At 36.1% G+C, this 14052-nt stretch overlaps 1 protein-coding gene across 3 annotated transcripts in view; it reads left to right on the top strand.

Annotated features, from left to right (window-relative positions):
* DNAJB14 (DnaJ heat shock protein family (Hsp40) member B14) overlaps window positions 1-14052 on the top strand; it is a 55065-nt gene that overhangs the window by 21866 nt on the left and 19147 nt on the right. For 2 of the 3 annotated variants that reach the window (XM_037036239.1, XM_037036238.1), the window contains exon 3: window positions 8677-8822. The exons of the other annotated variant lie outside the window; for it this stretch is intronic. In XM_037036239.1, the coding sequence (XP_036892134.1) occupies window positions 8677-8822 (146 nt within the window). The remainder of the gene's footprint in view (window positions 1-8676; window positions 8823-14052) is intronic. 3 annotated transcript variants of the gene reach the window in all.

Raw genomic sequence — 14052 nt, 5'->3', positions numbered from 1 at the left:
AAAAAAGTGTTTGAATTATAATTCAGTAGAAGAATAGACATCAAGGAATTCAACTCCGGTTGTGTTATGTTTTATATTCTTTATAAAATCAGACTGTAAAATACTATCTCTATGGAATGTTTCATCTTAATTTTTTTTCAGTACTTCTGGATGATTATTTTTGAGGAAAATTATTTCAATTTTTTGACATAGTGTAGAATTTAGATAAAATATTGAAAGAGAATAGAATTATTCTCTTATATGTATGAGGTCTTTCCAGAAGGTATCCAGTCATGTACTATGAAAAATAGAGACATTTTGAAGAAGATACAAGAAACATTGTACATAGGACAGTGGCACCTCAGTCCCATAAAAAGTAGGAACCTTGGGGCCTCACACATTCTTCTAGTCACCATTAGCCACCCCGTCGTATTTTTCTAAATCTCATTGACGGTCTGAAATCTCTTCCCTCTCAAAGGTGATTTTCGTTTTGGAAAAAGCCAGAAGTTGCAGGGCAGCAAATCCGGGCTATAGAGGGGCTGAGGCACCTGGGTGATTTATGTTTCGCCTAAAAACTGCATGAGACGTGATGCATAAGCCGGTGCATTGTTGTGGAGAAGCTGCCAATCACCAGTTGCCCATGGCTGCGGCCTTCTTAATGATCCAAATAGTGTCTGTAGAGGAATGTTCAAGCCTGATACAAAATTTGACACAGATTTGTTGTTCTACTCTCTCAGACATTTTGAATGTGACGGCCACACAGTACACATGCTCACTCAATGCATCTACTGCCCCCCACTGACTAGTACAGTGAGGTCATTGTTCACATATGTGCATTCCAGTCCACTCTTCTTGGCTGCCAAGTTACATACATGTTACACAAACCATTCTTGTTACATTAACAATGGCTAGGATTTTTCTAGAGAGACTTCATTATATATGAAAGCAGAAGAATTATATGTGAGAGAAAAATTGGGGACAATAGTAACAGCATTTTTAATTTCCTACTTAAATTAATGAAGGATGGGTTTTTTTCCTGTTTATATTCATTACTGTGTATATAGAGATACTAATATCAGTGTTCTCTTTTAATTTTTAAAAAATTTATTGAACTTGTGGGGCAACATTGGTTGTAATTATATAGGTTTTAGGTATACAATTCTATAATGNGGTGTGCTGTCTTGATGAAGCTGTCAGTCACCAGTTGCCCATAGCTGCCTCCTGCTGAATCATCCCAATAGTTTCCACATGGGAATGTTCAAGCTTAGTGCAAAATTTGATACAGATTTGTTCCTCTACTCAGTCATTTTGAATGTGATGGCCACACCATACACATGCTCACTCAATGGTGTCTACCACCCCTACTGACTAGTACAGTGAAGTCATCATTGTTCACACATGCGCCTTTCAATCCACTCTCCTAGGCTTCCAGGTTACATCCATGTTTCGCCTAAAAACTGCATGAGACGTGATGCATAAGCCGGTGCATTGTTGTGGAGAAGCTGCCAATCACCAGTTGCCCATAGCTGCGGCCTTCTTAATGATCCAAATAGTGTCTGTAGAGGAATGTTCAAGCCTGATACAAAATTTGACACAGATTTGTTGCTCTACTCTCTCAGACATTTTGAATGTGACGGCCACACAATACACATGCTCACTCAATGGCATCTACTGCCCCCCACTGACTAGTACAGTGAGGTCATTGTTCACATATGTGCATTCCAGTCCACTCTTCTTGGCTGCCAAGTTACATACATGTTACACAAACCATTCTTGTTACATTAACAATGGCTAGGATTTTTCTAGAGAGACTTCATTATACATGAAAGCAGAAGAATTATATGTGAGAGAAAAATTGGGGACAATAGTAATAGCATTTTTAATTTCCTACTTAAATTAATGAAGGATGGGGTTTTTTTTCCTGTTTATATTCATTACTGTGTATATAGAGATGCTAATATCAGTGTTCTCTTTTAATTTTTAAAAAATTTATTGAACTTGTGGGGCAACACTGGTTGTAATTATATAGGTTTTAGGTATACAATTCTATAATGTTTTATCTGCATGTTGTATTGTGCGTTCATCAGCAAAGTCAAGTCTTCTGTCACCATTTATTTCCCTTTTACTCTCTTCTACTTACTTCCACCCCCTTTTCCTTCTGGTAATCACCATACTGTTGTCAGTGTCTATGAGGGTTTTTGGTTTTTTTCCCCTTTGCTTAATCCCTTTGTTACCCAGCCCCCCGCCCAACACCCTACTTCTTCTCCCCGCCCCGTCTTTTGCCCTGATTATTCTGTCTCAGTGTTTTAGTTTTACCTCATGGTACACTTCCACTTAAAGTAGAAGAATTAGGTAGAGTTAAAAAATTATGAACTAAGTTTTAGAGATTTGACTTTACCTATTTTATAATTAAGAAAAAAAATTCTGGAAATAAGATGAACCTCTGAGTTTGAAACTAGAGAAAATACTGTTAATTCCTGCTACAGCTTTAGAAAGCTGAATTGATGTTGTATTAATGTTGCTCTCTAGGGAAACAAAGTGTAAGGATGAAGGACTCTGAACAGTGAGTGATTAAGCAGATAATTCATACAATAGAGTGAGTTATTATACGGTGAACTAGCTCAAGTGAAGAGTAGATAAAACAGTTTAGATTCTTTCTCTTTTGTCCTATGTTATTTCTTTCATTCTTCTTTCCTTACCCTTTGTTCTCCATTCTTGCTTTTTAGTTCATTTTTACTCATCATAATTTGAAATTAAAATCATTTCAAATCAAATAATAGCAATCATTTATATTTTGCTTTTTTTCCTATATGCATAGATGCTAAGCTTAATTTAAAAGAATCCCTGATCATTGTAAAGCTGTGTAAAGGCTGTTTGATTTGCATGAATGGTAGTGAAGTACTTTTAGAATATAAGTAGTATTACTAAACACTTTTAAAAGTGTAGTATTATGTCAGAGAAGGTTGAATAAGTGAAATACATGCATAAATGATGCTTACTTTTGAATTTTTTAAGAAAAAGCTTCAATTAAACAATGTGTTGAATGACATTCCACGAAACCCCGTGTAACTGAAAACAAATTGTATTTTCTTGCAGAAATTACTTTTACGGGGAGACCATATTCTCAATAAAAGACCTAAATAAAGTTAACTATATACATGTGATTTTTATTTAGAATCATTGTGATTTTTTTTTAGAAAGAGTATAGAATCACTGATGTATTTGAAAATATTTAAAAATATAGTTGAAACTTTTGGAAAACAGGAATATCCTAAATCTGGTGTTATTTTATTTGAATTTTTTTCCTTAATTTCCTTTGCCCTAGCCTTGAAAGGGAGAGAGGAATAATTCAAGGTATGGTAGAAGTGAGGTAGGGAGAGCAGTGCTTCATTTTTCCATCTCTGTTTTAGTATGTAGGGGGCGATATATGAATGAGAGATGATGGTGGGTGCAGGTGGGTACACTTTGTATACAGTAGAGTTGGCTAGGTGTAAACAGAATGTTGAGGGAGTTTCTGTCAGTTGTCTTCTATATTTTCTGTGAAGTTGAAGAGGAGGTTATCCTTTGAGAGTTATAAGAAAAGAGATGAGATTGAAAGCTTGAGGAGAGTGGTGAAAGTACGAAATATTTGCAGAGGGGAAAAGCAAAGGGAATGGAAGCATTGCTGGTTAGCATTTGGGACCCAGCTATGTTTGAGACCATGAATTCTTATCAGGCATAAATATTAATATACCCATATTAGAGATTATTTCTCTGGTCAGTAGTTTTATTATACATTTTTTATTAAATAAATGTAATTTAGTTTTCCTTAGGGGTCTAAATATGATTGGGACATTCTTTAATAGAATCCCTAATATCCAAAATACTTCCATTAATACCTTTATAAGACTTGCTTAGCTCAGTCATGGAACACTTATTTATTACATTAGCCTTCCTAAATGTTGCCTTAGTAAGGTAGCATATCACCAGCAAACACTTACATGTGGTACATTTTGGGGGGTTTTTTGTTTTTGTTTTTTTAACCTACACACAGGGGATTTTTCTGAAGAAAGCCGTATTATCTTGTTGGTTAGCACAGTTATGCAAACAAGTTGCTCAGTAACAATTTGGCTCAGTGGGAGAAGCCATGCAATAATACTGCATCCATTGCATAAGTAAGAGCTAGCTTACAGTAATACGGAAGACAAAGCATGCAACTTTGTAAAAATAACATTCTACGAAACTAAGCACTATTTATTGTCTTTGAGTGACTTTGAAAAATTATTGAGAAAAGGTCAATCATCAATCTAACTTGAAAAGGTTTTTCATCTCTCATTAAAAAAAGCCCATCTTTTATTTTAAAATTTGCAAGATCAGTGCAAATTTCATTAATCATTAATTGGGTCATCATTATATTTATCAAGTCAGAACACATCTGTACAGCTATTCAGTCATGTGAAGTATGGGGATTTTATTAGTATTTGATTTAAGTTCTTTAAATGAAAAGAAATTATCTTGTTAAACTGATACAGTAATCCTTTGCCTCCAAGCATAAACAAGTATTTCCCTAAACACCAATTATACATGGAATCTATTTAAATAATCAGCTATAACATATTTTTAAAAAGAACTGAACAAAGACTGCCCTCCCCTGCCCACTATGCTTTTATACACATAAAGATACAAAGCCTGAGCCAGACATACTTCTCCATCGTTGAATTCCCAGATAGATCTTTGTGCTTTTATTTCACAATATTTCCTTCCAGGGTAGGTAATGGGTTACCTCTTTTTAATTTATTTTCCTTTTCTCTTTCTTTCCTTCTTTTTAAAAAATTCTTTGTTGAGGATGGAGAAAAAGGTTTGAGTCTTTCAGTAAGGAGCAAACTGTTAAGAGTGTGACAATACATTTTAGCTGGTAAAAAGCATGATGAACAAAAATATTAATTAAAATAAATAATGGTATTTTCTCAGGTGTGAAAAATTAGAAAAATGAGTGTATTTGGAGTATTAACTTGAAATACATAGATAGCCTTCAGCTTTCCATTGGTGGTATCGGCTTCAGACCTCTCTGCTGGTTTCTCAAAGATTTCTCCTTTAAGATATGATGAAAACTTTAGTTCAGGGAAGATATGACAGAGCTAGATACAGCTAAGAATTAGTGAATTAATTGTTTTCCTACTTTTTTTTCTCATTGTGGCAGTTCTTTTACCTTTATGACCCATCTCTAGAGGATTGTAAATTCCAACCTAATTTCTCTATATCTAATTTATCCAGCAGCCCCTTCCTAGGCTGCCTTTTTCTATTGCTTAGCCTTTTGTGCTCAGAAAATATCAAAGGAACGAATTTAGAGGGTTAATGTGCTCCATAATTAAACATCTTACTCAGTCAAATGAAATAGAAATGACTTGAGGATTGTTCAGTGTTTCGTTTACTACCTTTTGTTTTCTACATTCAGGCAGTGTGTGTCATATTCTTAGCTCCATTCCTTATTTTGTAGTCAGTTCTCCTTTGTTCCAAATTGAGTTTTGATGCCAACTACATTTTCATTATAGCACTTACTACCTTTGGTCCAAAAGTTACTTTTGGATCCTCACCAGTTCTGCCCTCAAATTGAATCGGTCATCCATCCATCTGTCAATACATATAGTGAACAAGACAATGTCTACCTTCAAGGGGCCTATTAAAAAAGAACTTGGACAAGTAAACAGTAATTGCAGTACAGTGTGGTAATTGCTGGCGTAGGGCTAAGTTCTGCGAGCTTTGAGAGGCTATAAGAGGGTCACCATACCCAGTCTTGAGGAATTTGAGTTTTGGAGAAGAGAAACAGCTAAGCTGAGGTTTGGAGAAGTGATGAAAACTAAGCAAGAAAAGAGGCAGAGAACACATGTTCTGGGCCCCGAAACCAACATTTGAAAATATCTAGAGGGTAAGAAAGTCTGTCTAAACACTGATCGGAAAAAACAAATTGGAAGGAAGAAGATGGTACTCTGGAGTTTGAGGAGGCACCTTTTTTATTCAGGTTCTGAACAGGATTTTCAAGTCGTACAAGTGAGTTTTGAATCCTCACTTGTGATCCCTTTCCTAATCACTCTAGCAAGCCTCCCCTTCCATTCTCTGTTCCCTTTTGCCACTTTATTTTTCTCTAAATATTTATGACCATATGATGCTCTTTATATTTTACTTACATATTTGTTCATTGCTTGCCCCTGTCCTAATTGTAAATTTAATAAGAGCAGGAATTTTTTTGACATTTTATTCACCACTATGGAATTTGAAACAGTGTTTAGCAGAAAGTAGATGTTCAGTAAATTTTTGTTGAAGATATAAATCCTGGTTCTCATCTATTATTTGGTTATATGACTTTTGGCAATTTATTTAACCACTCAAAGCTTTGATTTCCTCATTGGTTAAATAAGAATAATATCAACTTAATGAGATGTAATGAGATAATTTGTGTAAAATAATGAGGATAATAAGATTCTATAATTCTCTACGTGAAAACCTCATGGACCAGATGTAGCTTGCAGTCAGAATTCATCATATTTTAGAAAGCTAGTAAGGAGCATACATTCATTATACATCATATAATTGGTAAGCAACTTGGACACTAATGATAATATTCTGCAACAAAACATACAACTATTCACACTTAAATGGAATAAATGCAGACTGTAGCAGTTTCACATTCATTTAGGTCAAATTTTACCTTTAAAAAGGGAACTTCAAAAAGTTCAAGTCAGGTTTTTGCAGTCAGATTAGTGATGGAATAATTTAATGGTTTTCAGGGCTTAATATTAGAACATGGGTATGGGATTGTGGACCTGTGCCTGACAAACAGTAGGTATTCTATAAAAGAGTGCTTTCCTTTTGTTCTGCTACATAGTTTCTCATCATATTTAGGGGAGTGAGTCTCTGCCACGGCAGGATCATTCTCTGTTTTGTTCACTAATATATCTTAGGTCCCTGAACACTGTTGGGACATAGTTGGTACTCAATAAATACTGTTGCCTAAATAAAAGAAGTGTCATGTTCATGAAATAAAATTAAGTTGTATTAATATTTATTAAGTATCTGAAGTAGAAAAATCCAATTTTAATTGTCGTTACTAGAAAGAAGACTGTGTAACAGATTTTTGTTGATGTGATATAGACAAATTTCTATAATCTTACAGTTTTTTCTCTTGCTGTTTCATATACAAAATGATGAATGCTTTCATTATAAAAGAAGAGCTGAGACCATTTATTCCAGAAATACTTACTGAGAACCTATTCATGTACCAAGTAGTATAATGATTAATACGTTCAGCAGTTTAAAAAAAAAAGACCAATCCTGACTCTTTCCTTTGAAAACTGTGAGGCAGTGTTTGCAATCCTTTAGGTACCCCAAGGCACAGTTGGTCAGCAGCCAGTGAAAAACTGTGCCTCACATCCTTTTACCTGTTACTACTTCTGTGATCAAGCTACACACTGGAACACATCTAAAATCATAAAGTGTGGCACAAAAAATATATAAAATATACCTGGATTTTATAAAGTGAAGAAAAATTATGAGGTTGTGGGAGAATGTTAGCATCCAAAAGTATTAATGTTCTCGGTTCCAATTATTTCTTTTCATAATATACATTAAAGATGCCAGATTCAAATTGGTTACATCTTTAGGGTTATAAACTATGCAAATACAGTAGGTTATTGAATAATAATGATTCATTCAACATTGTTTCATATCGTTGGTGAGATGCTGTAGGAACTTAACTCTTGTTTGTGTCAACTAGCCTATGGTAAAATTGGAATCACAGAACCTAATAACAACACCAACTGAGGACTTAACTGTAATTTTAAAAAGTATGCTCTTCATAATGAAAATGGGGTTAACAAGCATTGTTGAGTCCCATGATATATTTTATTAAGAGCTTTTGTCTTTCACAGATGAATTCTCTCTAGTGTGGCCGAGCTGAATTAACTTGCCTAGACATTTAAACCATAGTGTGCTGTAATTGTTTTACATGCACTAGAACTGTTGCTTTGATAGTTGGTTAGATATATATTATGCAACAGCAAAATTCTTGGAGTGTAATGCATACTATTCCTTAGCTGCAATATAACCTGTGAGGATTATTGAATTCCTTTTTTTAAAAAGATTTTATTAATTTATTTTTAGAGAGAGCAGAAGCGAGGGAAAAAGAGAGGGAGAGAAACATCAATGTGTGAGAGATACATTGATCAGTTGCCTCTCACACTCCTCCAGCTGAGGACCTGGCATGCAACCCAGGCATGTGCTCCAACTGGGTATCAAACCCATGACTCCCGATTCACAGGCTGACACTCAGTCCACTGAGCCATACTAGCCAGGGCTTGAATTCCTTTATGGTCTTAAAAATACTGTAAACGTGTTCTTATCCTCTCATTTCAGTTACAGTTCTGTGCTCTGTCCTTCATCCACAATTGTTATGGACTTTGCTTTACTTTTCTATAGTTGTGACAAATTACACCAAGGACATACTCATGGTCAGTTCTTCTTAGACTGGGAAGAGGTTGGAGGGAATAGTCTGTGGTTGAAAAACAGAATAAAGTATTAACCCTTTACATGATAAACGGTCATTTGATACTGAGAAAACAGTCCACAGACAGTTCTTTATACTATTCTAATAAATAAGACATTACAGTATTATATGAACTTCTTCCTTGAAATTTTCATTATAACACACTCTCTTGTTCACAGCATAAGCAAATGTAAAAATTACTATGAAGTACTTGGAGTTACCAAAGATGCTGGTGATGAAGATTTGAAAAAAGCTTATAGAAAGCTTGCTTTGAAGTTTCATCCAGACAAAAACCATGCACCTGGAGCAACAGATGCTTTTAAAAGTAATGTAAACCTTTTAAAGCAATTTTACTAAGCTCTTTTTTAGAATCCACTTATAATGTTTCAGAATATTAAATTCTGCCTTTAGACTGGTGCATAGAATCTGGCATAAGCAAGGGTTTTCAAAATCCTTTAAAATTTCACTATTAACTTCTTGTACCAAGAGCCAAACAAACCTGCAGTTTGCCTTCATGAAAACAACATGCTGGTTTTGGCAAAGTCCGAAGTAACTTGTAGATACCCATGCATGCTATCTAGTTTACCATGAACAAGTGATGTGATGATTATGCCCAAACCTGTAGCATATTATACCATATGGCTCTAGGGAAATAAGCAAAATACAGCTTTTGAGAGTTTTTAAGATATTAATATATTAAAATTGGGAAGTTACTTGGAATTGCTGTCTGTCCAGTATTATTATATTTCGGTTAACTCTGGCCATATTTTGCATTTTTATATGTGATTCTAACGTGACTTTTTTCTTATTTCATAATTATTTCATTTCTCTTGACTGCTCTTCATTTGTCTTCATTTCTTTCACAATATTTTTTCAGCTTTTGCCTAGTTAGCAAATAAATGTAAAAGAACTGATTTTGTAATTTCATATTTTGTTCATATAATTTATTTGTAATAGTTAAATTCTTATTACTAGGAAAATGGTTAAATTTGTAATTGTTTGTTCTTATGAATTTGGCATTTACAGAACCAACTATAATGCTTACAGTGAAATAAATGCTGGGATCTTGGAATAACAGGAAAGAAATACTCATTTTTTTTTAAGATTTTATTTATTTATTTTTAGAGAGGGGAAGGGAGGGAGTAAGAGAGGGAGAGAAACATCAGTGTGTGGTTGCCTCTCATGTGGCTCCTACTGGAGATCTGACCTGCAACCCAGGCCTATGCCCTGACTGGGAATTGAACTGGTGACCCTTTGGTTCTTAGCCAGTGCTCAATCCACTGAGCTACGCCAGCCAGGACAGTACTCATTTTTAAAATATTCCTAAAGGATAGGTGACTTGGTTGGTCTTTTACACAGAACAGTTTCTAAATGGTTTTATTTCTTAAAAGAAGTTGCCAAGCAAAATACATTTGGGGATTATTAATATATTCCAGTAAAAGCAGCCACCAAAGTGGTACTGGTAAGAGTAAAATATCACTGGGACAGAGCCTTCTCAGTTGTTTTGTCAAATTAAAAGTGGTGGCTTGATATTACAGGAAATATTTCTTTACTCTAAAACATTAACTTCAGCATATATCACCCCCAAAGTTAAAGCAGAATTTCCACATTATGAATTAAAATCATTTAGTTTTTATTGTTTTTTAAAAACAGGTGATAGTGAGTTATTTGCATGAGTTATTTGCATGATCTGCTTGGTGATGTCAGTATTAATTCTTCATTAATGTTAAGAATGTTAAACTGCTTTTTTCTCCCATTTCTGCATTGGAGTTGTTAGCATTATTGGTTTTAGAATAACAGTAAGTGGGTCTACCAGTATTTTTACAACCTGTATTGCATTTTGAAGTGGTGAACAGCATAAATGTGCACCCCAGCTGGACACCCAGAAAGGGTTTAACAGAGGTGATTGTACTTTGCTCTAGTATATTTTAGATTTTAATGATGTCCTGTATAAAACTAGAAACAATATTTATAAACATGCTAAGAGGTGATTTATCTCTAGACGAGAGACTTATATTATTCAAAACACAGGAGATTATCTATAAATCAGAATGCCAGTTAACCCCAAAGAGGTTAGGAATAGGGAGTGGTTGATGAGCCCATTTTTTATTGAGTGAAAACTACCTAGAAAACCCAGGTTGTAACCCAAGGATGCTTGGTGAGTAAAGGCAGTTAATTAGAAAATATTATATCTCGGCCCGGCTGGTGTAGCTCAGTGGACTGAGCGTGGGCCTGCAAACCACACGATTGCAGTTAGATTCCCAGTCAGGCCACATGCCTGGGTTACAGGCCAGTTCCCAGCAGAGGACTCACAAGAAGCAACCATACATTGATATTTCTCTCCTTCTCTCCTTCCCTTCCTCTCTAAAGACAAATAAATAAAATCTCTAAAAAAAAAAGAAAATATTATATCTCATGTCATCATACAGAAATGACAGGTTGTATTCATTCCGCACACAGGACATTTTCATTACCTTCTGGGTCATTTTTAAGTTTAACCAATTGATCTTAACTTCTGTTTTGGGGATACAAAGCAGTTTATTTTAAGCAAAGACTGTATCTTTTTCTTTTGTATAAAAAGTAAGTATAGGTAGATTGCTCAATAATTACCAAAGCATTTTTGCAGACCATAGAAACCACTTGCTTTTAATTTCCTCACAGAAAAGAGGTTGAAATCGGTTTAGGGAATTAAATTAGGTGGAAGAGAGATATTCATTTGTTTGTTTTGTAAAGCTTTAAAAATAAAAGGTTGTTATCAAGGATGTGGACTAAATGATCTCTTAAGTTCATGTGGCTATTTGCTCTACAGTTAGTATTATTAAGTTTCTCAAAGCAGGGAATATTTTATATATATTTTGAGAGTAACTTGCATAGTATATGTAACCATACTTTTAAAAAATATTTCACTGAAATAAGTAACTTCCCTTCTCTCTGACATGGATGTTTTCATAACAGTTTACATTGTCTTCAGAGAGTCGTAAGTATTTCAGAAACTATTTGTTTTTCTTTAAGTTATAATTTGTTGATTATGCTATTGCAGTTGACTCAATTTTTCGCCCTTTACTCCCCTCCACCCAGCATCCCCCACTCCCTCAGGCAATCCCGACACCATTGTTCATGTCCATGGGGTCCATGGGTCGTGGGTATAAGTTCTTTGGCTAGTCAGTTTCTTATACTGTACTTTACATCCCCATGACTATTCTATAACTACCTATTTGTACTTCTTAATCTCCTCACCTCCTCACCCATACCACCACAACCCCTTTCCCTTGGACAACCATAAGAATGCTCACCATATCCATGAATTTGCCTTTGTTCTTGTTTGCTTGGTTTGTTTTTTTTAGATTCAATTATTGATAGATAAGTATTTATTGCCATTTTATTCATAGTTTTGATACTCTTTTTCTTAAATAAGTCTCTTTAACATTTCTTATAATGGTTTGGTGATGATAAACTCCTTTAGTTTTTTCTTATCTGGGAGCTCTTTATCTGCCCTTCAATTCTAAATGATATTTTTGCTGGGTACAGCAATCTGGGCTATGGGTCCCTGCTTTCCATGACTTTGAATATTTCTTGCTAGTGTTTTCTAGCCTGCAGTTTCTTTTGAGAAATAAGCTGACAGTCTTATGGGAACTGTCCTATAGGTAACTAACTGCTTTCTCTTGATGCTTTTAGATTCTCTCTTTATCTTTAACATTTGGCACTTTAATTATGAAGTGTCTAGGAGTGGGCCTCTTTGGATCTATCTTGTTTGAGATTCGCTCTGCTTCCTGGACTTACATGTCTATTTCCTTCACCAAATTAGAGAAGTTTTCTTTCATTACTTTTTGAAATAGATTTCCAATATCTTGCTTTCTCTTTCTCTTTTCCTTCTGGCATTCCTATGATGGAAATGTTGGAATTCTTGAAGTTGTTCCAGTGGCTGATTACAGACAGTATCCTTGTTTTGTTTTTTTGTATTCTTTTTTATTCTTGTTGTTCTGATTGGTTATTTTTTGCTTCCTTGTATTACAAATCATGGATTAGTTTCTCAGCTTCATCAGTTCTACTGTTGATTCCCTGTAAATTGTACTTTATTTCAATTAGTGAATCTTTTGTTTCTGACTGGATCTTTTTATGCTGTTCAGATTCTCACTAAGTTCCTGGAGCATCCTTGAAACCAGTGTTTTGAACTCTGCATCTGATCGATTGACTCTCCATTTTGTTTATTTTTTTCTAGAGTTTTGATCTGTGCTTTCATTTGGGCCATGTTTCTCTGTCTCCTCATTTTGGCAGCCTCCCTGTGTTTATTTCTATGTATTAGGAAGAACTGCTATGACTTTCTATCTTAGTAGTATGGCTTAATGTAGTAGGTGTTCTATAAGGTCCAGTGGCACAGCTTCATTTGTAACCCAAGCTGGGTACTCTAGGTGTGCCCTCCATGGGCTGAGAACACCCTCCTCTTGTAGTTGAACCTTGATGGGTGTTGACAGGTCAGTGGGAGGGATTTACCCAGGCTAGTCAGTTGCAGGGTCTGGCCATGAACACTTATACCAACCTCTGCCCTCCGTGGAGGGCCAGCTGTGCAGGAGCAGGGTGGTGGTGCTTCAGCGTGTTCTGTAGCTGTCTCCCGGATGCACAGGCTCTGGAGTTTCCTAGGTGATGCAGACCAAGGTAAGCCCCTACCTGTGTTTGCCCAGGGCCACCCTGCCTGGGTTATAAAGCAGTCTCAGATGGCTACTACTTGTATTATACTTGGAGGTTCCCAGGTGAAGATAAGCTGTGAATCTAGGCTGACTGATGCTAGTGCTGGGCCTGGTGCCACTTAGCAAGAGGTTATGGGGGTTGGGGACTCACTGGGGCCAGCTTTGCCAAGAGGTTGTTTGAGAGGTTTTAGGAAGTTGTGATGCATGAGCCAGGACCAGCCATTCATATGGAAAAGTCTCTGGTAACAGCTTGGGTGGGATGGAGTCTCAGGAAATCTCCAGGGTGGGGCAAACAGTGTTAGCCAGGTTGAAGGAGTTTCAGATATGGCACATGCCTGCCAGCTCTGTGGCTCTGTGGGGTAGAGTTCAGAAAAGGGACATGGCCTCTGCCTACCTTTCTGTCAGAAAAGCTGCTCCCCACCTTTCACCTTGATGCCAGACACTTCCGTTCTTCTTGTATGCTACTAGCACCTTTCAAGCTGCTACCCTGATGCTGGAGCTCAGAAGGAGTGAGTCTGAGTAAGTCCTTTGTGGCTTCTTTAAGGGGAACTGCTTGGAACTCTAGAAGTTTCTTCCACTGGCTCAGTCCCTACTTTTTTTTTTTTTGCAGCCAGAAGCTATGGAGACTTAATTCTTGGCACTGGAACCCTGGGTTGAGGGGGCTAGTGTGGGGCTGGGAATCTTTGCTCCTGATATAGCCCTCCCAAATTTTTATCAACCATATGTGATTTGGGGACCTGCCCATTCTGTGTCTCTGCCCCTCCTACCACTCTGGATGGATGGATGTTGTTTCTTTAATTCCCTGGTCATCAGACTTTATTCAACTTGATCTGATGGTTCTGAGTGATATTGTTTTATAATTAAGTTATA

This window comes from Sturnira hondurensis, unplaced genomic scaffold, assembly GCF_014824575.4.
Source record: "Sturnira hondurensis isolate 20B ecotype Veracruz unplaced genomic scaffold, ASM1482457v3 Scaffold0022707, whole genome shotgun sequence".
Taxonomy (NCBI): Eukaryota; Metazoa; Chordata; class Mammalia; order Chiroptera; family Phyllostomidae; genus Sturnira; species Sturnira hondurensis.
This window is presented reverse-complemented; position numbering and strand designations above follow the sequence as displayed.